The 26,308-nt window shown below is 45.9% G+C and overlaps 1 protein-coding gene across 1 annotated transcript in view; it reads right to left on the minus strand.

The window, feature by feature from the left end:
- ptprsa (protein tyrosine phosphatase receptor type Sa) overlaps positions 1-26,308 on the minus strand; it is a 262,736-nt gene that overhangs the window by 47,568 nt on the left and 188,860 nt on the right. The window contains 9 exon segments of the mRNA XM_083768114.1: positions 10,920-10,934; positions 10,937-10,970; positions 10,972-11,035; positions 16,000-16,166; positions 18,249-18,461; positions 20,377-20,464; positions 21,546-21,799; positions 23,679-23,773; positions 24,877-25,470. Of these exon segments, the coding sequence (XP_083624240.1) occupies positions 10,920-10,934; positions 10,937-10,970; positions 10,972-11,035; positions 16,000-16,166; positions 18,249-18,461; positions 20,377-20,464; positions 21,546-21,799; positions 23,679-23,773; positions 24,877-25,470 (1,524 nt within the window).

The raw sequence follows: 26,308 nt of genomic DNA on the forward strand, positions 1-26,308 counted from the left end.
ACACTAGTGGCACTGCAGTCAGCCATGGAATAAAAGTACTCGCATGTTTTACTTCAGTTAAAGTTAAAGTACTGTAATGTAGAAATACTCTGTTACAAGTAAAAAGTCCGGAATTCTAAATGTACTTAAAAAAAGGTACCAAAAGTAGAAAGTACTTCATTATGCAGAATGTCCAATTTCACAAGTTTTCATGTATAAAATAACTATTCGAAAACAGCAGATCTACGAGCGGATGTGACGCATTGTGAGCTACTAAACTATACTACTAAATAAAGTTTCCAAATAATTGTAGTGGAGTAAAAGTGTAATAGTTTCCTCTGAGATGTAATGGAGTAAAAGTACAGTACAGTACTTGAGTAAATGTACTTAGTTACTTTCCACCACTGCAGTTGTGCAACGTAAGCATTTACATTTACAATTACTCAAGTACTGTGATTAAGTACAACTCTGAGGTGCTTTTACTTTACGTATGTACATTTTTCAATAGTTTACTATCAACGTAGGCTAACTCAGAGTAGTCTATTTACTCCACACATATTTAGATTTTAATACAAAATATGCATTCACCACTTAAGCCCTATTTTATACTTCTACAAGCTCACAACAAGTCGCGTGCACAACGCATTGTGACAGCTATTAAAAAATTAGAATACCAGGCCTTTACTTGTAACAGAATTATTTTATCATTATTTTATCATTTATCATTAAGGTATTGCTACTTTTACTAAAGTACTTCATGTTCAATAAATCGAGAGCGCTCTTAACCTCGCTTTCAGCCGCGCCTCAGTCCCGCTCAATGTCAAAATGAGAGTTGCGCAGCGGATGTTTACGAGGTAATAAAAGGGGGCTTGCAGAGTTTGTTTGGATATTAATTCATTTGGTGGAGGGGGCTTGCAGACGGATATTAATTCATTTGGTGGAGGGGGCTTGCAGAGTTTGTTTGCTAGCTACTCAAAGACTCTCAATGAACCGGCAAAAAACATAATAGCTACCACCCGTGGCAACACTTCGCAATTCTAGCTTTTATTAATCAGCTCGAGGAATGGAGTGAATTCACGGAGACCAATGTCAAAACTAAAAGGAAAGGGGGAGAATTATGCATCTGCATATGGTTGCTGTCGGGCCCAAACCTCACATCTCCCATGTTCCCATGCTTTGTACTGTATGGTCTATTTCGTAAATTAATTACTGTTTTGGACATATGAGGTTTCCACCCGACGGCGTGCAGATATCAAAGTTCCTAATAACGGCGGAGGGTATTAATCAACTCAAGGAGAGAAGATCCAATGAGATGAATGTCAAACCCCCCCTCCCCTCCCACCCGTCCCCCAAAAAGAGGAAGGGGAGAAATCCAGCATCCGCAAATTAACATTGGGCTGTCGGCTTATTTAAAATGTATCACAATCTATGAGCCAAATGAGGAAAGCATTGTTGTCGGGCAGAAACCTTGTATATTATTTCAACTTTTATGTTTTATTATTATTAATTATATTTCTTGTAAATGAATGACCCTACTTCGTCACACAAGAGTGTCGCACACAAGTAGTGAAAATAGCCGATCTACAAGCTCACAGGTTGTGAGCCTTCTTCTTCTTCTTCGGCTACATTGGCTATTTTCACTATTTCACTGTTTTAAAATAATGGGACGAACAAGGTTTCCTCCCGACAGCAAGGAAATGGGTATGCAAATGAGAGGCCTGCATGGTTTCTCCTTGAGAAAACAAGAGGAGAGATCAAAGAATGTTTGTCTTCCGACTGTGTGCCTCTGTGTCTATCTGTGAGGATGGATGCATGTGTGTGTGTGTGTGTGTGTGTGTGTGCGCGTGCGTGTGCGCGTGTGTGTGTGTGTGTGTGTGTGTGTGTGTGTGTGTGTGTGTGTGTGGCTAGACACCTGCTACACCAGTTCATTTCAGTTGGTGTTGAATCTCATTGTGGGTATGCAATGCATATGCAGTAAATTATTGTAAACAGTTACACATATGCAGACAGACATGCATATACAGTATATATATGTATGACTGTATTATGTGTAATTGTTTACAATCATGTACTGCATAATGCATACCCACATTGCATTACGAAACGCCAGAGCTGAGAGGTGTATAACAATGCATCATTTATGTGTAAAGCCTGGCTATACTTTGCTGGAGAGTTTTTGGGAAATCATTTGAATACATACTTCTTCTAACTGTGAAGCGCTTTCATCTCCCCCCCAAAAAAAACTTTTCATCATCAACCTTACACCAACATAACTCAGAGACGCAATACACTAGCGTGTTTACACTGTGGCTAAGACCATCTGTCTCTGTCTCTCTCTCTCTGTTTCTCTCAGTCACTCTCTCGCCATCTCTCCCTTAATCTACTACAGTAACTATATTCCATTGGTCCACCGTGCCAGAAAAACAAACGATTCGATTTTGCCCCCGATTTGTTTTCATACCCACACTGTCGTTGGTTTGTGTGCAGTGAGCGCCATGCTGTTTTGATTTCAAAGAAGCATGTCCTCCACACACAAAGTCACCCCAAGGGCAGGTCTGGCAGGTTTATATGAGCATCGCCTATTTTCATAAAGTGACAACTGCACACAACCAAATATAAAGAAAATGTACTTCAAATGTTATACTTTGATTGCTTGATTGATTGATTGATTGATTGACTGACTGAATAGCTACTTAACATATCTTTCATGTACTTTTAACTCAAGTTTTTTTATTTGACTGAGCAACTTTCACCTGTAGTGGAGTAATATTCGACCAGGATTATCTCTATATTTTAACTCAAGTACTGGGGTTGAGTATTTTGTCCACCACTCTCATCCTCAACGACCCCCCACTCCGCCCAACGTGCACGTTTCATTTCCCTGTGTTTCTCCGGTTCAAGCGGTGCAGTCTCACCCTTCCTTCCCCTCCTTTCCTCTGCAATCAGCGTGTGAGATCAACGGGCGTAAAAAAAACAAACAAATGCCATCTAATTACGCATTTCCAATCTCCTCGACCGGCAAGCCGAGAAATAATGATCATTTTTGAGAGACCCAGCCCAGTACGTATACGACAAAGGCTGTTTATGATGTTTCCGTTATTTACATATAAAAGGAAGACACGTGTCTTGGGATAAGAAAATGATAGAATAATAGAGGAACGGAGTGACAAAACAAAAAGAGAATAGCACGGAGACGGAAGGCAGAAAGCCCGGGGCTTGGTTTTTTGATGTTGGTTTCGCAACGGGGAGGCTGATAAAATGGCGACGTTGTCATCTGCTCCTGCTTTCATTAATTCCGCTTGTTATCAGCGAGCACAGGAAAGACCTCCAGTCCTCTCAGTGTTAGACGTTGTTTTTTTCTGCAATGTCTCCCACCCCATATTTGAATACTGGGCCCTGGTTGGTTATAGCCTGGTTCCAGACAAATCTGGTTGGCCGTCACCATTTTGGCCAGCCTTAAGGCCAGCCTTAATCTGCCTGGGGCAATATGCATTGCAAAGGCAGATGAAGGCTGGCTATAGTGGCAACACGAGGCTATAGGAAAGACCCTACAACAATAACCATCCCCAAGCTGTGGATCCTAAGCATTGCAAGTGCCCTATAAGATTGTAATAATAATATTATATTAAAATAATTAACGTCAACGAAATTACGGTATACGTGCAGAGAAGGTTGGGGAACTGCAGAACTGCTGCTTTCACACCTGAATCTATAGAAAGAGAACGTGATCGTCGCCCCACTGAAAGCAATACAGGGAAAACCTCTCAAGATGGCGCCAGCTGTCCATTGAACTCCATCGAACGGACGGTTCCTTGAGCTATATCGGAGCAGTGGAGGTGGAGGAGGGAGCAAGGGAGTGAGAAAGGGAGGTGAGGAAAGTGCTGGAAGAGGTACTCCTCCTCTCTGCACCAGCAGAAGTGATGGGAGACGTTTTCATTTCTCTTTTGTTTACCAGCAGTGGTTCTCAAACTTGTTTTCAAGGATCCCTCAGAGTTACAGACCCTACAAGGGGTCCATTTGAACCCCCCTCAAGGACCCCTGAGGTGCCCCCCCCCCTCACTTTGAGAACCACTGACCTACAGCATGGTGGATTAATGCAAAGCACAACAGCCCGTGTGAATAAATCATGATGACTGACACATCCAACCAAGGTTAAATCAATCAAAGAAACAAACAGCCCGTTGGGTTGCCAGTATAAAAATGACAACCAAACAAATACAATAAAATAAACAAGGGGGGAAATTAGTGCTTTTCTTTTTGCCGTGTCATGGAAAAACATAACATTTAATAAATGCAAATCATATGTTTTGTAAGTGGGGCGAGCAGTGCTGGCAAATCATAACAAAGTAAAAATAAAAATAATAAAAACAGCTGGGAGACAAAAAACACAAGAGCTAAATACAGAGGGGACTAACTTTCATAGTCAAACTCAGCTTCACTCTGAGGGCTGCTCAGACCAGAATCTGTAAAGAAACGCAAACATAAGGGGACAACAAGCTGGCTTTGTTCTTTGTTGTTTTTTGTTGTTTGTTTTTTTAAGCTGAAATGCGAACAGAAAAGGCAAAATGTAAAATTAAATCCTTAAATAAATGGATTACAAATGATGAAAGGCCAACATATCACACACACACACACACACACACACACACACACACACACACACACTCGCCGGCAGGCAGGCAAAAGTATGTTATACATTGATCACGTATCATCGTCTTTCACGATGGGTTGACGACAATCAACCTTGAATACATGAAGGACGACGTGACCCATGTTTAACCCATGTTCATATAACTGGTGGTCCTCACTAATGTTAACCCATGTTCATATATGGTGGTCCTCACTAATGTTAACCCATGTTCATATATGGTGGTCCTCACTAATGTTAACCCATGTTCATATAACTGGTGGTCCTCACTAATGTTAACCCATGTTCATATAACTGGTGGTCCTCACTAATGTTAACCCATGTTCATATAACTGGTGGTCCTCACTAATGTTAACCCATGTTCATATAACTGGTGGTCCTCACTAATGTTAACCCATGTTCATATAACTGGTGGTCCTCACTAATGTTAACCCATGTTCATATAACTGGTGGTCCTCACTAATGTTAACCCATGTTCATATATGGTGGTCCTCACTAATGCAGCTCTAAGCGTAGAATTCAAAAAACAGCTTGAGAGCTTGAGAGCTCCCTCTCTTAATCTCTAAATGAGTTCTCATTGTGATATTGATAAAACAGGAATTTTAAAGTAGACGACATTAATTGCATTGATCCGAGCCGGCCGCTGGAAAACCGTAACGGATTTCTGAACGGTCCACACAGCTCCTCCTGACAGAGGACACAGACCAAGTAGACCAAAAATGCCGTGCTATAATTAAATGATGATTAGCGAGGACCAACTGTATGAAGATAGGCTGAAGTCATGCTTTAAGGTCGTGCCCGGGCTGGCCCAGTAGAGAGACTCGGCTCTGAAGTAAGTAGTTTCAGCTTCATTCTGCTCACATACTGTCACTCAAGTACTGCAATGGGGTTGAGGTCCACCACCGGTGTCAGTTCAGTTCCCCCCCCCCCCCCCACCCCAACATAAAGGACACCCTGTCTGTCAGGGCCTTCAACTACCCCCCCTCCCCTGGATGTCAACAGCTGTCCAGATCTGCGGATAAGAAAATCGATCCCCCCCCCCACTAAGTCGGAGCTCCCATACACAAGCAGTTAGGAGTTCTGTTGAGACGAGAACGAGAAACAGGTTAAAGAAGGCGAGGGAGGAAGGAGGGGAGAGGAGAGGAAATCAGGGTGGGGTGGGGTGGGGGGATTGGTAGGCTGAGATTTGAGGGGGGGGGGCTAGAGGCGGCTTATGTTTCCTCCGCAAAAAATGAGGTCTGAAAGGCCTCTTTTGTCTGCCGGCTTGGCGCTGCTGAGGCATTAGGAGTGAAAGGTGTGGAAAAACGTTCCCATACCGCCGTCTGACAGCCATGAGCTGATGCGACCGAGGAATGTTGTGACAGTTCAAAGAACTGTCCGTTCTGCTCTGGAAGGAAGGGGATTCAATGGCTCTGTCTGCGCGAGCACACACACGCACAGTCGCACACGCACACACACACACACACACACACACACACACACACACACACACACACACACACACACACACACACACACACACACACACACACACACACACACACACACACACACACACACACACACACACACAGAGGCAGGGTTTCTCTGCTGTTTCGGCTGAGGGGGGAAAAAAGGAAAAAGAAAAATGCAACCATCTGTGCTGATGAGAAACACACCTGGTTTGTGTGGATGAGAGAGAGAGGTGAGATGTACGGATGTTCTGCCTCACCGAGCGCCTCCAGAGAAAAGAAAGAATGCCTGCTCTCGCCTCCAGGCAATGAATGAGTGAGTGGGAAAATAGCGGTTGGGATAATGTGTATACGTGTCCAGGTAAATATACCAGCGGGTTTGTTGTTGGTGGTGTTGTCTGCCCGAACGAGCAGAAAGCAAGGCCTCCAGCCACATCCCTCGGGGATGATTCAAGTACACAGAACTGGAGGAAACAATCCGAGGCGGGCCGGATGTGTGCACTGCACTCTCACGGTAATTGTTTAGGATATGAGCATAGCGAAGAGGCTTTTTATCACATCGATTTCAGGAATCTCCCCCCGAGGCGTTCCAATTACACATCCTCATGATCGATGAAGCACAATAGTCAAGGATATGCATTCGAAACGGCCGGCGTATGCACTACTAGGATTCACACAACAGTGGTCAAGTTGAAGTACGATTGTGAACGGGGTCGAGCGTATAGGCTGTTCATGGAACGCAGCACGACAGTTACATTGTTTTAATAAATATATGGCCACAACTATTACGATTATTTTCTTGTTGATTATATCAATTACTTGTTTAATTAATTGGAAAATGTAGATGCACTTTTTTGTGTTCTTTTCATTTTTAACGAATTAATAAACATTTAAGTGTTATTCATTGCACAATGGTGTCTTTTCACTATTTTTTTTGCTTACTGTGAGCTCACCTACAATGACATGCAGCCAGTAGAGATAGATTATTTTATAATCAAAGCATAATGACAGAGGAAGAGGGGAGTATACGGGGAGGGAGATTAAGACATCTCATCTCTTCCTCTCTAATTGGTCTGTGCGACGATGCACCAATTATAGCAGTCGGGGGGAGGGGGGCGTCCACGTCTCTCGTCTCCACATCTACGCAATCATCTCAGCAGGAGGCAGTGTGTGTGTGTGTGTGTGTGTGTGTGTGTGTGTGTGCTATCTCCGAGTGTCTGTCTGTTAATTGATGCGTGTGTACAGTATGCATGCATGCATGCATGTGTGCAGGTGTGTTCGGAGATAACTGTGTGGGAAGATACGATTGTCATTATTGCTTCCTGTGATCGCAGAGAAGTAGGCTGCCGATGCATCGCTGTCACGCCCGTGTACGCGTGAGCGTGCATGCGTGTGCATGCGAGTGTGTGTGTCTGTGTGAGAGAGAGAGAGAGAGAGAGGAGAGAGAGAGAGAGAGAGAGAGTGTGTAGCTAAAGCTTCGTTAGTTGGGTCGATTAGCCCGGGCTCAGATGGACTTAATGAAGAGCACACGCCACTCCACACCCCCCAGGAATCATGGGAAATAACTGGCAGGATGTCGTGTGACCTACGGACATGCAAATGCAAAGTAGGGACTCACACACTCAGACAAAATACATACTCCCACCCACACACACAGTGCACGCACGCACACACACATCAACTACACATTTCAGCTTACACGCAAATTAGACTTGCACTATCTCTCTCTCTCTCTCTCGCACACACACACACACACACACACACACCACACACACACACACACACACACACACACACACACACACACACACACACACACACACACACACACACACACACACACACACACACACACACACACACACACACAGAGTAGCCTATAACTCCCCCTATAGAATAGCTAATCTAAAAGCATATTCATTGTGCTACCAGCGCAGGGGTCACTGAGCACACAGCGCGGTGAGGGCATATGCCTCGCGGGGGGGGGGGGGGGGGGGGGGGGGGGGGGGGGGGGGGGGGGGGGGGTTTAAGCACACGCTCGTTTGAACAATGGCCACTATTAGCTAATGGGGATGTTCGCGGGATGTTCAGCGCCCCGCCTAATTGGGCTAAAATGTTCCGCTCAAATTAAATCCATCCGGGCTGCAGAGATAATGACATTCGCCATGCAGCGAAATCCTTCTGGAAGGGGTCTGTTATCTGAAGAGGAGGAGGAGGAGGAGGAAGAGGAGGAAGAGCGGAGAGGAAGGGTCTGTCATCTGAAGAGGAGGAGAGGAGGAGGAGGAGGAAGAGCGGAGAGGAAGGGTCTGTCATCTGAAGAGGAGGAGGAGGAGGAGGAGCGAAGAGGAAGGGTCTGTTATCTGAAGAGGAGGAGGAGGAGGAGGAGGAGCGAAGAGGAAGGGTCTGTCATCTGAAGAGGAGGAGGAGGAGGAGCGTAGAGGAAGGGTCTGTCATCTGAAGAGGAGGAGGAGGAGGAGCGTAGAGGAAGGGTCTGTCATCTGAAGAGGAGGAGGAGGAGGAGCGTAGAGGAAGGGTCTGTCATCTGAAGAGGAGGAGGAAGGGGAGCGCAGTGCTTCATCTGAGAGGAGGAGAGAGAGAAGAGGAGGAGGAGGAGCGCAGTGCTTCATCTGAAGAGGAGGAGAGAGAGAGGAGGAGGAGGAGGAGGAGCGCAGTGCTTCATCTGGCGTGGAGGAGGGAGAGAGTGCGCCCGTCCGGGAAGGAACATACTTATATTAGCGATAGTTGTGAGGTCAGATGGGTCCACAAGTACGGTCCAATTGAGAAACGGACATTGTGAGTAGAGAGAAGTCCACTAATATGAGCCTCCCGAAATGATCGGCCGATATTAACATGAACATGAGAAATCGGAAAAGATTTGTGTTTTTTTCTGTATTCGTTCAACTGTTGTAGTGCGTGTGTGTGTGTGTGTGTGTGTGTGTGTGTGTGCATGCGCGTGTGTGTGTGTGTGTTAAGAGAGAGGACGTAACAAGGTTTTCTATTATTCAAGGAGGGGAGGAGCAGTTGAGGACGAGAGAGACCGGGGAGACCATTACAACCGCCTCTCTCACAGATAAGGACAGGCTTTGTGCGTGTGTGTGTGTGTGTGTGTGCACATGTACATGCACTTCCTCCATTCCAGTCTGCTTACAAAGCGACTTCTCCTCCCGTTGGAAGAAAGAAAGAGGAATCCTGGTCGTCTTCTTCCGAGACACGGATCTGAGAGGAACAGAAGGCGAAGCGGCCGGCCAGCTCTCCAGGCAGCGGAGAGGAGATTAGGCGGCTCTGGCGCTTTTTTTCTTCTAAACGTGAGCCGCTTGTGACGGGGAATGCAGATTGATAAGGACAGGACTGACAGATGCCTGGCTGACTGACTGACAGCCAGGGAAGAGGGAGGGAGGGGGAGGGGGAGTGGGTGGGGGAGGATTGGCCTGGAATGCCGCAAGAAGAAGAAAATAAAATAAACCCAAAGGAGACGAGACGAGGACAGAAAGAGAGAGAATGCACGATGGAAGTCCAAACGATGCACTCCCCATTTTCACTCGTCTGATTGACGGGCAGACAGGCAGGTTGAAGGAAGACAGACAGAACAGAACAGAACAGAACAGAACAGAACAGAACAGAACAGAACAAACAGACAGAACAGACAGAACAGAACGAGAACAGAACAGAACAGAACAGGAAACGTGACAGCAGCGTTTTAGCTATAGTCGGGAGTAAGTCGGTGATGTATGGCGGAAACCGTCACTATGTTCACTAAAACCCATTTGGTTTTTAATAGGCAGAAATAGCTCACGTACAAACTCACAGCACTTTGCAATGCGATGCGTTTTGAGCTTTAATTCACAAGAGATTTTGTGTGAAACATGAGGTTTCTGCCCAACGACAATATGAGACGAGGATCTGAGGGAAATCTAGTCTTAACCTGTCTGATCTGTAGCCACAACACAAGCAAAGCAGAAGAAATGGTCCGCCAAGAACAGAACAAAAACCTACTAAATAAAAACAAAATACAGCCCAACCCAAAGATGTCCTCGGCTAGCCACACACAAACACACTGACACGCTGCTGATGATGGTTCACTGTAAATGGCTTTGCATGTTCATTTTAAAAGAGTGTACAAATGGAAGCGCTTCCATCCTCATGATGCCTTCACACAGGCAGACGCAAAGATGTATCTTTGTAGCTGAAGTTTGAAACCAGCTCAATTTGTTTGTAGCTTTGTAGCTTTTGCAGCAGCTACAAACGTCGGATGAATCTTTGCATCTTCATGTCGCTGGCTTCCATGAAGATGAATGGTAGTATCTTTGCATCTGCCATGTGAACGCAGCATCAGAGTAAGCCTAACACATCAAAGGAACACTTTTGACCGTGTTGGTAGTTAAATGGTAAAAAAAAACGTAATTAATGGTAAGTACGTACGTAGGGATATGGAGGCATACAGGTTGTATGAAATCAACATCAACAAGAAGCTTTGAGTGCGCGCACGTGTGTGTGTGTGTGTGTGTGTGTGTGTGTGTGTGTGTGTGTGTGTGTGTGTGTGTGTGTGTGTGTGTGTGTGTGCGTGAGTGCGTGCGTGCGTGTGTCATAACAAGTACAGTTACTCTTGCAGTTAAAATCCCACATGACTGCAGTTCTGACGTTCGTCTCAACTATTTAAAGTCTAAGAGGTCATCCGTGCTTTCGGTCACACTGTGTCATTTTAAAAAACAAAAAAAAACAACAACAGCAAATACTCTTATTGTTAGATGTCCCAGTGTTGTCGCTGCTATTATGGGTCAATGCATTTAGTTGTTTTACATAATTTAATACATTTCTCCACGCGCTGTGCGTCCTGGTCATACCTGGAGTCTGGAAGTGATGCGTCTCATCTCCACAGGGTCGGTGGGGTGGTGTGGCGGTGATGTCCGCGTTGTTCAGCAGACACTTGGCGCGCGGCTCCGACTCCTTTCTCTTACGGCTGGAGAGAGACGGAGAAGAAAAGGACGAGACGGACGTCGTTAAGACGGCGGTTGTCGTGAACAAAATGGCTGAGAGCATACGCAACGCACACGCGCACAGTAAGCAACACTGTGGCTCTCGTATGTCTTTGAGAAAAGGGAAAAAAAACACAAACTTAACACTGTCGAGACAAGAACCTGATTATGCTCCTTCTTGCGAGCGCAAAGACCTGCACGTGTTCAAATCTGACTCCTGCATCGTGTACTTGTCTAGCGTAGGCGCCAGCCATCCACCATTTCCACATGAAGTGCCATGTTTTTATCCATAATCAACCTTACGCTTATTTATTATGACACCACACGTCAAAATAACATATTCCCAGCAGACTTTGATTGCCTATACATAACGGCCTGTATTATGTTCTTCATCTTCTTTTGAAATATGTTCTTGTCGTACGGTATCAGGACTAGACTCTAGACCTGTATGTCCTAGACTCCCAGAGTTTGAATGAACGTAAAATGATGTGCTGGATGTGATTTGCATACCGACGTTGGGGGGGGGGGACTTCATTTAATTGGCTAAATGTCTTGCGTGCCAGCGCTCGGGAACAGACCCCCATTCCGAAACACCGCCATTCAGAAACCCGGTTAGGGTTAGGGTTAGGGTTCTGAATGGCGGTGTTTCTGAATGGCGGTGTGTAACCCCAGCGCTCACCCTCCACTGGGCCCATGTTGGCACCCATGTCTAAATGTTGCCAACCCCCCCTGGTCTAGCATGTCCCTCCCCTCCTCTGCCCTTGGGTCTCTTGTCCCTCTACACTACACTACACTACACTACACTAACTATCCTATCCGAAATAAAGTATACAAACAAATAATATACAAATAAAAAAAGACAGCTCGGGCGAAAACAGGCATTTCTAGTGTGTGCCAGCTTTCTCCTCCACCCCACCTTCTCCTCCAACCACCCGTCGGACTAATTAAAAGTGTTTTTCATGCTGAGACGGCTTATTTTTCTTCTCCTGCTGAAAAAAAAACGAAAAATGCAATAAAACAGCTGCAGCTAAAGCCTTACCTGTCAGGTTTGCTGTTTCCACAAGCAAGCAATGAAGGAATCAAATAAATACACACAGACACGAGACGGGGAGAGAGAGGGGAAAAACACACCGCAAGGGGGGGGGGGGGGGGGGGGGGGGGGGGCAAGAAGACACAGATCAATATAGAGCAGTTTAAAATTCACAGGGGCTGCTCTCACACACAAGATAAAGCTCATCAGCATTTGGAGAAGGGGTGTGTGTGTGTGTGTGTGTGTGTGTGTGTGTGTGTGTGTGTGTGCGTGCGCGCATGCATGTTCATGGCCTTATTACTTTGGGCCAACTGAGTGTTCTCAAGTGTTCTTGTTGAAGGTTGAGTATCAATATATAATATACGTGTGTGTGTGTGTGTGTGTGTCAATCAAACTACATACTGTATCTTATAAAACGTGCGATTTCAAATCGATCCCTATTATATAGGCATGCCATTATTATGTGTACAGTTTCAAATAAATCTACCACAACGTTGAAGCTTAACTTCACAAAATAAAGAGCAACGCTTGGTTAATCAATTCGTTGATATACTGTATATATATATATTTTTTTATATATTGAAATTAATACAAAAATGTAAACAATAATTGATAGAATAATGGCTAAGAAAAGTAATGATAGTTGCAGCAGCCATATTTGTGTGTGCGTGTGTCTGTGGTGTGTCTTTGTCTGTGTGCGTGTGCGTCCGTGCGTGTAGATGGGTGGGTGGGTGGGTGGGGGGGGGCGGGTGGTTAGTAAGGGCAGGTCAGGACCAAAGACAAGCCTGGATAACACTGTCCACCAGGAAGAGATGGAGGGAAAAGAGGAGAGAGAGAGAGAAAGAGAGACAGACAGACAGACAGATTCAAGGAGAGACGTTACTAAGACTAAGACTATCACTAAGACAAGAGGTAAGGCAAGGTCACACTGCCTGGCTCACCTGACAGCAGCAGCCAGCTAGTAGATACCCAGCGATACGCTTGACCTCTAACACAGCCGTCACTCAACTCTACTGGGACATTAGCTCTGATCCATAGAATTCTACTGCTTCTACGATTCTGCCCTGCGCAGTAAGGCTATGCGACTATCCGTTTTAAATCTCAAGTCGAAATCAGACCAGCCTCTCCTCTTTAGCGTAAATAAAAAGAACGTTTTAGCTACTCACCAAAACAAAGGCGGGTTGTGTCATTAGAAAGCCTACTTTCCTTAGTGGAAGCACTCTGAGCCCCCCACCACACGTATAAACGGTACTTTTTGGCCAGAAAGGGATTTTCTTCTAACCTGACGGTGCCAGATCCAAGAAGCTTGCTACACAAATTTGTTTCACAGCTTATTGGGATCTGGGATCGCGGAAGCAAATTCGATGACGGGGCTGTTCCTTTTTTTTCAAGATACTTGGTAGATGATTGGATGGGACCGTCTGTCTATCACTGTGTGGGCGTGCAAACACAACCAATCATATTGACGTGTCTATATAGCTTCACATCCGGTTTCGCACATATCCCGCCCTTAGCTCACGCTGATTGGTTCGGTACGGAACGGATTGGTGTTAGCTGAACTCCCTGAGAGATCCCAGATGGAAGCTGTGTTGTGGAACATGGTTACCCAATACCGCCCCCATCTGGCAGCGTCAGGTTAATTTTCTTCCACCGGAGGAAAAATATTCTCTATGAGGCAGTTCTCTGGGCAATATCAGTAGAGGGTGCAGCGGAGTGGAAACTAAATCCCCTTTTGGCCAAAAAGTACAGTTTATACGTGTGGTGGGGGGCTCAGAGTGCGTCCACTAAGGAAAGTAGGCTTTCTAATGACACAACTCGCCTTTGTTTTGGTGAGTAGCAAAAGCGTTCTTTTTATTTACGCTAAAGAGGAGAGGCTGGTCTGCATTCATGCGAGCGGCGGAAGTTGAGAGTAACATAGCTCTAATGCAACGCATTAGAGCTATGGACCAGAGGGGGGGGGGGGGGGGGGGTAGGCGACCGGAAATAGGCCAATATAACGTCATAAAGCTGGCCCAAAATGTTTGGGTGCGCGTGAAGGGGGGCCCTTCGAGCTTTAGTGCCCAGGGGCCCTCAGAGGTATTAATCCGGCCCTGTCCAAAACTGTTACATTTCATTCAGGATTCAAATAAAACAAATTGCTAAAAGTAGCAGATATACAATCTCGAAGCGCTTTGCGGCACATTTTGAGTTTGCTAAATCTGATGTTTTTTTTGTGATGCTGTAGTTAGTAAGTCGGCTATGATCAAAACAAAATCACAAGGAGTTATGGAGATAAGAGTTTTCTGCACGACAACAGCGACATACCGAGTTACTTTCCACCACGGTACATTTACATGCAACAACTTTTGCGATTTCTTTTTTAAATCCATGCTAGACCACATAATAAATATAAACACCAGTCTGAGCATGCTCACAACCATGGAGTTTCGTCACCATCAACATCCAGAACAAACTGGTGCAATTTGACCCTAGAACACTAAACATCCGTTTTGTCACAACGTCACTAAACTCGGGTATATTTTACCCAATGTAAAATATTCCATAAAACATACTATCTCTATCACATAATATCACTAAACACGGGTGAAATTCACCCGAACACCTGCCGTAGAAAATAAAGAAATAAAAGGGATTTGGCCAGGGAAACAAAGGTACCTTCACTGAGCATCATGAAGGTACTGAAAGACCTTTAAGGTCTTTCAGTACCTGAGGTAATACCCACCTCAGACAATCAGCAACATTATGAACATTACAACAAATATAATTGTCCGGGTGAAAATCACCCGTGTTTAGTGTTCTAGGGTTAAAAGTTTAGTTACAGACAAATACAGTGAAGTGAAATGAACTGAAAGCTCACTCCACACAGACAGTAGGAGACCATCGATACAGTAAACATCAATGTCGCTATTGAATGGCATCCCTATGTTTGGCATGTCATAATATTTTCACTATACTGAATGTGCATGGCTATTGGCTAAGTATATTGTTGCTGCCGGGCAGAGACCTCTTACGGTCTTACCCGTAACTCCATATTTTAACTTGTTGTGTCTTGTCTTAAATCAACAACCTACACAAAACCATCAAACGTAGCAGATGCACAAGCTCAAAACGTGGTGCCAATTGACGCTTTTTGAGCCTGTGGATCTGCTACAGTACGTACGTACGTTAGCTATTTTTTAATAATTTGAATCCTGAAAAGTTACAGTTTTGGACACAATAATTATGAGTTTTTTCCACCCAACAGTGACTTAGGTAGGGTAAGTGATATTGTTTGGTTTAAACAAAAATGTTTTATTTATTTTATTATAAGGTTGAACATTTTGTGATAGTAATGCCCTACGTGTTTATTGACAGGGGTCTCTGAACAAACCCTTGGTGGTATCTTGTGTGAGTTGTCTATCCTGATCCTGATTAAATACATTTTGGTATCGTGTTTACTAAAGAGCTGGAGAGACAGGCACAGCTATTGAACAACCACAACAAAATCACTTACCGTACTTTTATTATTTTGCAGTAAAAACTAGTTGGCAACTCTGTCGAGGCGCCAACTTGCGCCTTGCACACAAGCATGGCCTACTTGTCCGCAAGCAGAGCGCGCAAGTACTGCTACTAACAAATGTCTATTACAACTGCTGTTCTAAATCCTTTAGACCCGTTATTGACCAACCTTGAAACATACCTTAGTTACGTCACCATCAACAGCCAATAAGGGACCACCATTCTTATCCCGACATACATGCATAATACATACATACATGCATAATACATACATACATACATACATACATACATACATACATACATACATACCCACCGATCGCAGTAGACTACTTGCACAATCTGCTTGCGCAAGTAACACGTAATAAAAACAAGTTCTCTACACAACTCCACATTTATAACATAATAAAGCCAACTGACTTCTTGTAGAGGAGGATGGCGATGACGATGCAGATGATGAAGACCACGGCCAGCACGGGGCCCACCACCCAGATGAGGCCGTCTCCGCCCGTCTCCACCGGCATGGGGTCCACCACCATCTCTGGGGTTATCACCGTGTCCGTGTACGGGCTGGTCGCAAACATTTTCTGAACACGCACACACAGAACACATGTTGTTTAACACATTCAAAGCCAGGCGTTTCTTGGGGCGCCCCTTTTTTACCTGTGCCAGGTCAAAAACTAGAAAAAACTAGAAAAAGCGAACCCTTAGCCGGCGATGTGTCCGTCGCTCGAGTTGACTGTTCACTAGCATGGAACACATTGATCTGCCAACCGGAGCATCGCGCTAGGTTTTTATTGACCTCCTAATATCATGTCTCACCTCATGTTACCTCACCTGAGCTTCAATTCGGAGATAAACGCCGCTAAAGGCGGGCATTACAGGAGTCTATGGATAAACATACAGACAAACAAACGCAGCTAGTCATTGGAGCAGTTGTTAGGCACAGCTCAAAAACAGCTGCCAAGCTCATTTTAGAAGGGAACAGATTTTATTGCGTCATTTTATTGTATTCTTATTACATTTTTTAAAGAAGGCCGATGCACACCTCGAAATATACAAAAAAAGATAATCAATATTTGTAACCCGATCTCAGGATTTGGCAGTTTGATTTTGAAAACAGCAACTGTTTATTTCCTGCGCTCTCTCTCTGCATATGATAAATCTATGATTGAGTCTGTAATTATTTATAATAAGCGACTGTCGATCGGGACGGTAATATATTCGACAAGGGATGCGGCAGTTTGCTGGAAAAACAGCAATAATAAACACAGGTTACGTTGAACCATGATTGAAATGAGATTACAGAGGTTGTCAAAGTTCACTCTAATTCCTGTGGGAGCTACGTTCAGGTTTTGATTTGAGCCAGACAACAGCGATGCAGAGACAGAGAGCACAGTGAAGGATCGCCGTTTCACACTTTCAGAAGATTCAAACGGTAAGGAAGATTCCCAACTGTCAGTGACACAATGCGTTGTGTGAGTTCTGTAGGGCAGTGGTCTTCTCTTATGGGGACTGCTGGCATACAATCTTTTCACATATCCGCTGCCAAACACACATCACCTTGTTGGATATTCAAAAATAGCAAATGTAAGTCCCTCCCTAACATTTTTGTCTAGTTTTTATTTGTTGTATTTGTTTGTGTCCGGGTAGCTCAGTCGTTAGAGCTTTCGCCTTTGGACCACAAGTTCATGGGTTCGATCCCGGGCACCGCCAACTCAGCGAATGAGTAGCATGGCTTGGTGCAGCAAGTTGTGCGGGACATACAGGGGTCTATAGCGCATTGTAACGAGGATAGACTCCATCTCCCAGGGGTCTATAGCGCACTGTAACGAGGATAGACTCCATCTCCCAGGGGTCTACAGCGTATTGTAACGAGAATAGACTCCATCTCCCAGGGGTCTATAGCGCATTGTAACGAGGATAGACTCCATCTCCCAGGGGTCTATAGCACATTGTAACGAGGATAGACTCCATCTCCCAGGGGTCTATAGTGCATTGTGACGAGGATAGACTCCATCTCCCAGGGGTCTATAGCGCATTGTGACAAGGATAGACTCCATCTCCCAGGGGTCTATAGCGCACTGTAACGAGAATAGACTCTATCTCCCAGGAGTCTATAGCGCATTGTGATGAGGATAGACTCCATCTCCCAGGGGTCTATAGCGCATTGTGACGAGGATAGACTCCATCTCCCAGGGGTCTATAGCGCATTGTGATGAGGATAGACTCCATCTCCCAGGGGTCTATAGCGCATTGTGACGAGGATAGACTCCATCTCCCAGGGGTCTATAGCGCATTGTGACGAGGATAGACTCCATCTCCCAGGGGTCTATAGCGCATTGTGACGAGGATAGACTCCATCTCCCAGGGGTCTATAGCGCATTGTGATGAGGATAGACTCCATCTCCCAGGGGTCTACAGCGCATTGTAACGAGAATAGACTCTATCTCCCAGGGGTCTATAGCACATTGTAACGAGGATAGCAACTCCCGACCTACTTCTCTTATTTGTTGACGAAATTGACATGTTTAGTCTTAGTTTTTTCATCATGATTTTGTTTTCATTTAGATTTTCTGTAGTTTTTAAGGTCGATGAACATATTTTGTCACAGTTTCAATCTAGGGAAATGTACCCGGCTCTCTCCGTCCCTCCCTGCGTCTACTCACCCCGGCCGTGGCGTTGAGCTCGGCCAGCAGGAAGAAGACGTACTCCTGGCCCGCCTCCAGAGGCGTGTTCTGGCAGACGCTGTGCCGGTGGTCCGTCCCCACCACGAAGCTGACCGGCAGCTGCCTGAAGCACGCCGTGATGAACGGCTTCTTCTGGTCCAGCTGGGCCAGCTGGCGGCGAGAGCGCCGCTTGGGGGCCACCTCCTTCAACAGCTGATAGAGAGAGAGAGAGAGAATGGATGGGAGTACCAGGTGGTTAGAACACCGCTCATTCCCTGCCAAAGTCGTCCGTGATGTCTTTTTTTTTTTTTTTTTTTTTAGTCCTACACCGCCAAAGACGTCTCCCACTGACTATAGGAAATTCCTTTTAATCTAGCGGTTAAGATGTTGGCTTTCCACCCGACCTGGGTTCGAATGCCGGGCGTTGCAAATGCATCATGTCGCTATGAATGTTTATAATCATGCGTGACATCTTATAACAATGTTTATAACATTTTATATGTGCCGTTCTTTGTTATAAGTCGTACATAATTATTTACTAATTTAAACAAATGTACGTCTTAACCCATTCTGGGCGGGGTTCCCTATTTGTACCTTACCCCCTCAGGCCGGGAACCCATATTTGGGTTCTGTACAGTATGTACAGTATTCAAAAATGTAAAAATTTTGATTCTGCTATATCAATATTTGAAGTTTTTCAGAAACCTTAGGTCAGGATTTAGAGGCGTTTTTAGAATCGGCCTTAGGCCTGAATGGGTTAAACATCTCTATCGTTTCACTTTGTTAATTCTGATTCTGCACATAAATACGGTACATGCCAAATGGGCAGAGAGTCCATACTAGAGTAATGCACGTCCATCCAAAACAAACCGGTAGAGACAGCCCTGACACCCAACTTCAACTTTGAACTCTCCCTGTCCCCTGGAGGACACCGCAGAACATTTAAATAATACTGTAAGCCCCCAGTCACCACTGATAAGCCTGCTCCTCTCACTATGAACTACAAAGGACCCCAAGAGAGTGAATCCCTGGCGAAGGGCTCCCACAGTCCAGACAACCGTCTTACTACTGCACACCCACCCACAGACACACGCGCATGCTTATACGTTTGTATTACTATACTTATGGGGACATCAACATTGTACGTCGCTGATTTTATCAATGTCATTTTGCTTTTCATTCTTTCAGTTGTTTTTACCCCTAACCCTAAAAGCCTCATAAGGCACCTTTTTGGTGTTCGACGCTCACTGGCAACTAAGTATATCTCCAAGTTAGAGTTCTGCATCTCTTAATGCCTAATCCTAAACCCAAGTTGAAATCTTTACCTAATTTCCCTAACCCACACCCCCTTTTCTCTCTCCATAAAATAACTATTGCTCTTACAGGGAAACAGTCCTCATAATGCCGGTTTCTCAAATTCTGATACACTTGTGGGGACATTTGGCACACGTAGGCTATAGTGATACAAGTGCACGCATGCACGCGCGCACGCACACGCACACATACGCACACACACACATACACACAGCGGTGTGAGCTGACAGAGTGGATTGAAGTGAGCGTGTGTGTGTGTATGTGTGTAATCCCAAATCCAATAGGGATGCTGGGCACTGAGCAGCTCCTCAAGGTGACCTTGGAGGAGCTCTGGGAAGTGTACGACTTACAATGTAATTCTCTCTATTACATGCCAATTAGCATAACCAACCAGATCTGCACAGAGCGTATGGATTTGTGTGCTATGGTGTGTGTGTGTGTGTGTGTGTGTGTGTGTGTGTGTGTGTGTGTGTGTGTGTGTGTGTGTGTGCACTGGGGGAAGAAAAGTACCCAGAATGCCTCACTTAAAAGACCTGAGGCGGGTTCTACAAATTACTTCTATATCAGTGGCTCTAGCAGACTAGCACTCTCCCGGTTTTTCGAAAATGTTCAAAAATAGCAGATGTACAGCAGATGTATATTGCTCCAAGGACCTCCCTCCCCCCCCAGAATCAAAGATTTGAGTTAAAAACGTTCGCTCTGAAAGAAATGTACAAAAATAGCAGACCTACAAGCTCGTAGCACGGCACCGAGTGCCTGAGCTTGTAGATCTGCTATTTTTCAATAGCTAAAGCTATAACATAATAGATCCTACCTCGTCCATGTCCATCTCGTCTGGGCTCTTCAGGTTCTTGACGCTCGTCACCGTCCTCTTCAGTGGAACCACAACCACATACCAGTTCCTGAAATATAGACATAATTATATATGAAGTCATGAATAGTAGCAAAAGAAAAACAACCTAACGTCCCTGTTTTTTTGCATAGGCTTTTTGTCAAACAAATTGTCCATCTTGTCTGTAATTAAAAAAAAATATATATATATATAGGCCTAGCCTAATAATAAAAAAGGTATATATAGCTGTTATACATGCCCAAACGTTATATAGTAAAAATTCGACATGCTAAACATGATACACACATAAATACAATGAATGCATATGGCAATATTCCAGGTATAGTTCAACCAGCCAGGTTGAGAATTATATTGTGGCTCGTGATGATATCGTGATGGCTGGTGCTCACACACAACAAGCGCCACTTGTTCCATCACGATGCCCATCTCGATCCGCAGTGCAGTCTATAGCTAGCAAATCAGAAAAGCCTTAGAATGCTATTTCCGTAACAATAACCCGCTAACCCTGACTTTCATTACGTACAACAATAGACCGTGTCAGACCCTTGAGAGCTCGGTAATTGTAGCGAGTCGTACTGCGGCATCCTGTGCGTGTTATATTATATTACTGTGTGTTTGGCTTGTTCCATTGTGTTGCGTTGCAGTGCCGCGTCCAAGAGCTAATTTCCCCATGAGTATAATGAAGTAGCTGTTGAATGTGTTCCAGACATAGTATACTACTGCTCGTGCACCACTTGTAAAGCTGCATTCTGTGCATGAGATGAGATGTAGGCGCTGTTGCGTTTACGAGATTTAAGTTGCCGATCAATTGTCACACGCATAATTGCGATTCAACGATTCCATTGTGTTTCTGTCGCTGGAGCAAAACTGGAGAATATGAATACAAATTACTATTTCCGTTTTCTGGCTTCATAATCAAACATTGCACAGGGCAAATAATAATGACAAATACATCTAATATACAAAGACAGTATTGACATTATTTAATAATTTTACACTTTTAAATAAAGTAAGAAATTGTGGAAATAGCTGATCTCCAAGGTCTGCAAGGTCCTGCGGGCTAACATCTAATGTCTCTTTCGAGTCTAGACCTGAAAAAGTTAGGAAACCGCTGCACCAAAATGACTCACTTTACGTCCTTCATGTCGACGACGGGAGGGAAGGTCATGGTGAGCAAGGTCTCGGGGTCGCCGAACACGTCCAGCTTGGGCTTCTTGGCCAGGAGGAAGGGTGCCGTCCTGGCGTGCACGCGGTGCCGCGGCCCCCCGTCCGCGCTCTCCTGGCACGCCACGCGGAACTCGTAGCTGCTGTTGGCCCGCAGGCCGGTGACCAGCACCTTGGTCTGCCGCGCGTCCACGTCCATCTTCTGACGGTTGTACTCGATCTGTTGAGAGACGGACAGACGGACGGAGGGAGGGAGGGAGGTGGATTCATGTTCATTCTGAGCCGGGTACGACCAGTGGGGGGTAGGTACTCACATTCCTTGCTTAACCCATTCTGACCTGAGATCAGATTCTAAAAATGTCTTCTACATCCTGACAGTTTTCTGAAAAAGCTATGTTTCTATGTCAGTTGTTCTTTGATTTTTCAAAAATAGCAGACCTACAAGCTCGTAGCTTGTAGGTCAGCTTGTAGATCTGATATTTTTCAATAGCTAAAGCATAACATAATGCTAACACCAAAAGGGGTTCGCGCCCAAAATGGGTTAAAAACCCATTTAGGCCCGACATCAAAATTTAAAAAATGTCTTTTAAATCATGACATAAATGAAATGAAATACCTCATGTTTCTATATTAATTTTATGTTTGCTTTTTTCTTCTTCTTGGTTCCTTCCTTTTCTTCATGAAAAGCAATTTTGGGTAATTAGAAAAGTGCTACATAAATCTGACCTATTATTATTATTATTACTATGAACATTATGCAAATGTTTTACTCTGTAACAGAAGAAGTGCATTCTAAATAAGATTATGTTTTATTATTGCTCTTGTCAAGATGAAAAGCATTCATCACGGTGATGGCACTGTTATTTGTATTTTAATATCGTCTCCCTTGACACAAACACGAACAGATCCGCACAGGCATGCCACGGACTCTGCTAATATCACAACCCGCCCTCCCGGAAGCACAGCCTAGAGAAATATAAAGATGTATTAACATTGACATGATAATAGACATGATGATAATAGACACCTCATAGGGGGGGCTAGAACCTACATAACACACGGACAGTAAAATAACATGACAGACTCCATGTGAACCCGTCTCTGAATGACACGCTGACATAGTGAAGAAGACATGAATGCTATGTAGGGAAGGAAGGGTTGGTGGAGGGAGTCTGATCACTGAAGAGCTGTCAATGTGGCAGTTACGGTAGACAGAGAGCACGTTGAGCTGATGCTAAACAGACGGGCCACGGAGACTAGAACGTTACTTAGGATCATGGCCGTAGAGTATGTGATTGGAGGCTGTATGACTTTCGTGCCTGCCTGCCTGCCTGCCTGCCTGCCTACCGCGATGATCCATTTCACGGACAGATGGCTTTGTAGATGGTAAATGGCGTGGGTTGAGTGACTTTTAGATGGATGGCAAAATAGATAGATGGATGGATACATGGATGAATGATTGTGTGGAAATGAGAGGCCGGATGACAGATGTGAAAGTTAACAGGTGGACAAGGACGTGTGTGTTTTCTATATTATATACAGAACATCTATTGTCATGAAATATCGATTGAATTCTCAGTGAAGAGAAGCTGACCAACGTTTTTGACGTTTTTGTTTTTTTACAAGCTGAAAACGTGATCTATCGCATCACATTGTTGGCTTCTAAATCACCTGAGGCGAACTATAATCCCAGCTCCTCCACATGGAGACTGAAGAGCAATGGAGCCATAGGAGTATTCCGTCGATTAAAACTATGACGAAAAATGTTCGACGACTACCTTTTTTCACTGACAAAAACAAAATAAAAACTAAGCTATGGTGACTAAAACTAAGACTAAATATATTGACAATTGCTTCAACAAATAAGAACTAGACTAAAATGTTAGGGAGGAACTAGTGGAGAAGAGATCCAGTAGAACTAAAAGACAAGTCATTTTTATCTTTGGTTGTGCTCTGAAACATATGAACACAAATAACACAACAGAGTATTTCTATATTGCAGTATCGATACTTTCACTAAGTTAGTAAATCTCTGACGGAGATGGTGTGTGTGTGTGTGTGTGTGTGTGTGTGTGCGTGTGCGTTTCAGCAGCACTCACTGTGCATTTGTAGGGAGATCTGCTGTCGGTAAACTTCCACGCCAGTGCCACCGTGGTCTTCGTCGCCCACTTGACTGTGAAATTCTTTGGAACATCTGTTTTGGTACAAAGAGTTTTCCGTTAGCGAGCAGAAGAGACGGACAGACGAAGAGAAGAAGAAAAAGAAGAGAGCGTGAGCAGTTCCTGCAACGTTCCTCTGGAATCAAACGTGAGCGAGCAGTGAGCTGTGATAGGCAGTGAGAACGGGCAACGCCATTGGTTAAGACACACAGCACGGAAGACTCATGGAACGACAAATGGCCACGTGGCACAAACGGGACCCCCGCCGACTAGTGGACGACGGCAGTGCCGACTCCCGTCTCAGTGCCAACCAACATCTGGACCTCAGGGGAGGTGGACCCTCCCCGTGTCTGGGGTCGGCACTGCCAACGCGCTACTGCCAGGCGGGCACAGAGACAGACCCAAACACAGCATGCGGACAGCCCCTTTGAGCGGGCGCTTCTCGGGGGGGGGGGGGGGGGGGGGGGGGGGAGAGGGGCAGAGGGAGGGGAGGGAGATGCCATGCCACAAACTTGCCCCGTCAACGGACGAGGTGGGGGAGGGGAGGGGTGGGAGGAAAGGGAGTTAAGGTGGGAACGACTTCCTCGAACAAAATAAATAATCAAAAAATAAATAAATAAACTCCAGAAGTGACGTCTGCTCTCTCTCTGTTCTGCTAGGATACTCTAAGGAGACATGCTCTGGGCCGTTGACCCTGAGTGGCCAGTCGGTCTGTCCTATACCTTTTGGTTTGTAAAACTGGGGATGTGAGATTGTGACATTGGCAGTGTGCGTGTGTGCTCAGCAAAAACGGGCTGCAAGGACGACTGACAGGAGTGTCTGACCAACCACTTACCTTGAACTCTGGGGCTCCTCCTCTCTTTTCAAACTGACTGACTGACTGTGACTTACTGACTGGGTTACCTTGTTTGGGTTAGTGAAGTGAGTTTCCCCCCGCAAACATTGTAATACATCTTTTTTTTTTTCATTCTCTTGTGGACAAGTGAAGGTGCTTGGAGGAGGGTGGAGGGCGGCTTTCATTTTTTCGTGCTGTGGATTATTCTATCGTTGATTATAATCTTTCAGGGGGGTTATTTCCACCACCACCACCACTCCCCACCCCCGCCCCAGGTTGAGGAGAGAAACAGGCAAGCCCTACCTGTCGGATCAAAGGTCACCGTCCGATATTGGATCGGCGGGCTGTAGGGACCTGGACCTACACTGGTGTGCGCGCGTATTTTCACGTCGTACGCCGAGTCGGGCTTGAGGCTGTTGAGCACGTAGCTGGACAGGCCGGGGGGCAGGCTGAGTTCCCGCGGCGACCCCCCGCCGCTCGCCTCCTTGTACGCCAGCGTGTACTCCGTGATGGCCCCGTTGCGCTCCGCCAGCACCGGCGGCGCCCAGGACAGCTGCACCGAGCAGCAGGTGACGTTGGAGCCCTCGCTCATCTGCGGGTAGCCCCCCGGCGTGTTCTCGGGCACGCGGAGCTCCACCGTGGCCTCGTCCCCGAAGCCCCCCCGGCTCTTGGCGGAGATCCGGAAGACGTAGGTGGCGCCGCTGTGGACGTTGTCCACCGCGTAGTGGCGCTCGTGCGTGGCGAACTCCAGCGTGGCCGGCGGGAACACGTCCCGGCGGCCAAACTGGAGCCGGTAGCCCTGCAGGTCCACGCCGGGGGCCAGCTCCGGAGGGTCCCACCGGACCACTGCCGACGTCTCCGAGTCCTGAGCCACAGACAGGTAGGGAGGTCCGGGCACTGTGGAGGGGACAACAGACACAACGTCAACAACAGACACACTGTGGAGGGGACAACAGACACAACGTCAACAACAGACAGGTAGGGAGGTCCGGGCACTGTGGAGGGGACAACAGACACAACGTCAACAACAGACACACTGTGGAGGGGACAACAGACACAACGTCAACAACAGACAGGTAGGGAGGTCCGGGCACTGTGGAGGGGACAACAGACACAACGTCAACAACAGACACACTGTGGAGGGGACAACAGACACAACGTCAACAACAGACACACTGTGGAGGGGACAACAGACACAACGTCAACAACAGACAGGTAGGGAGGTCCGGGCACTGTGGAAGGGACAACAGACACAACGTCAACAACAGACACAACGTCAACAACAGACAGGTAGGGAGGTCCGGGCACTGTGGAGGGGACAACAGACACAACGTCAACAACAGACAGGTAGGGAGGTCCGGGCACTGTGGAGGGGACAACAGACACAACGTCAACAACAGACACAACGTCAACAACAGACAGGTAGGGAGGTCCGGGCACTGTGGAGGGGACAACAGACACAATGTCAACAACAGACAGGTAGGGAGGTCCGGGCACTGTGGAGGGGACAACAGACACAATGTCAACAACAGACAGGTAGGGAGGTCCGGGCACTGTGGAGGGGACAACAGACACAACGTCAATAACAGACACACTGTGGAGGGGACAACAGACACAACGTCAATAACAGACACACTGTGGAGGGGACAACAGACACAACGTCAACAACAGGCACACGGTGGAGGGGACAACAGAAACAACGTCAACAACAGACACACTGTGGAGGGGACAACAG

Source organism: Protomyctophum parallelum (assembly GCF_964188405.1).
Source record: "Protomyctophum parallelum genome assembly, chromosome: 6".
Classification (NCBI taxonomy): domain Eukaryota; kingdom Metazoa; phylum Chordata; class Actinopteri; order Myctophiformes; family Myctophidae; genus Protomyctophum; species Protomyctophum parallelum.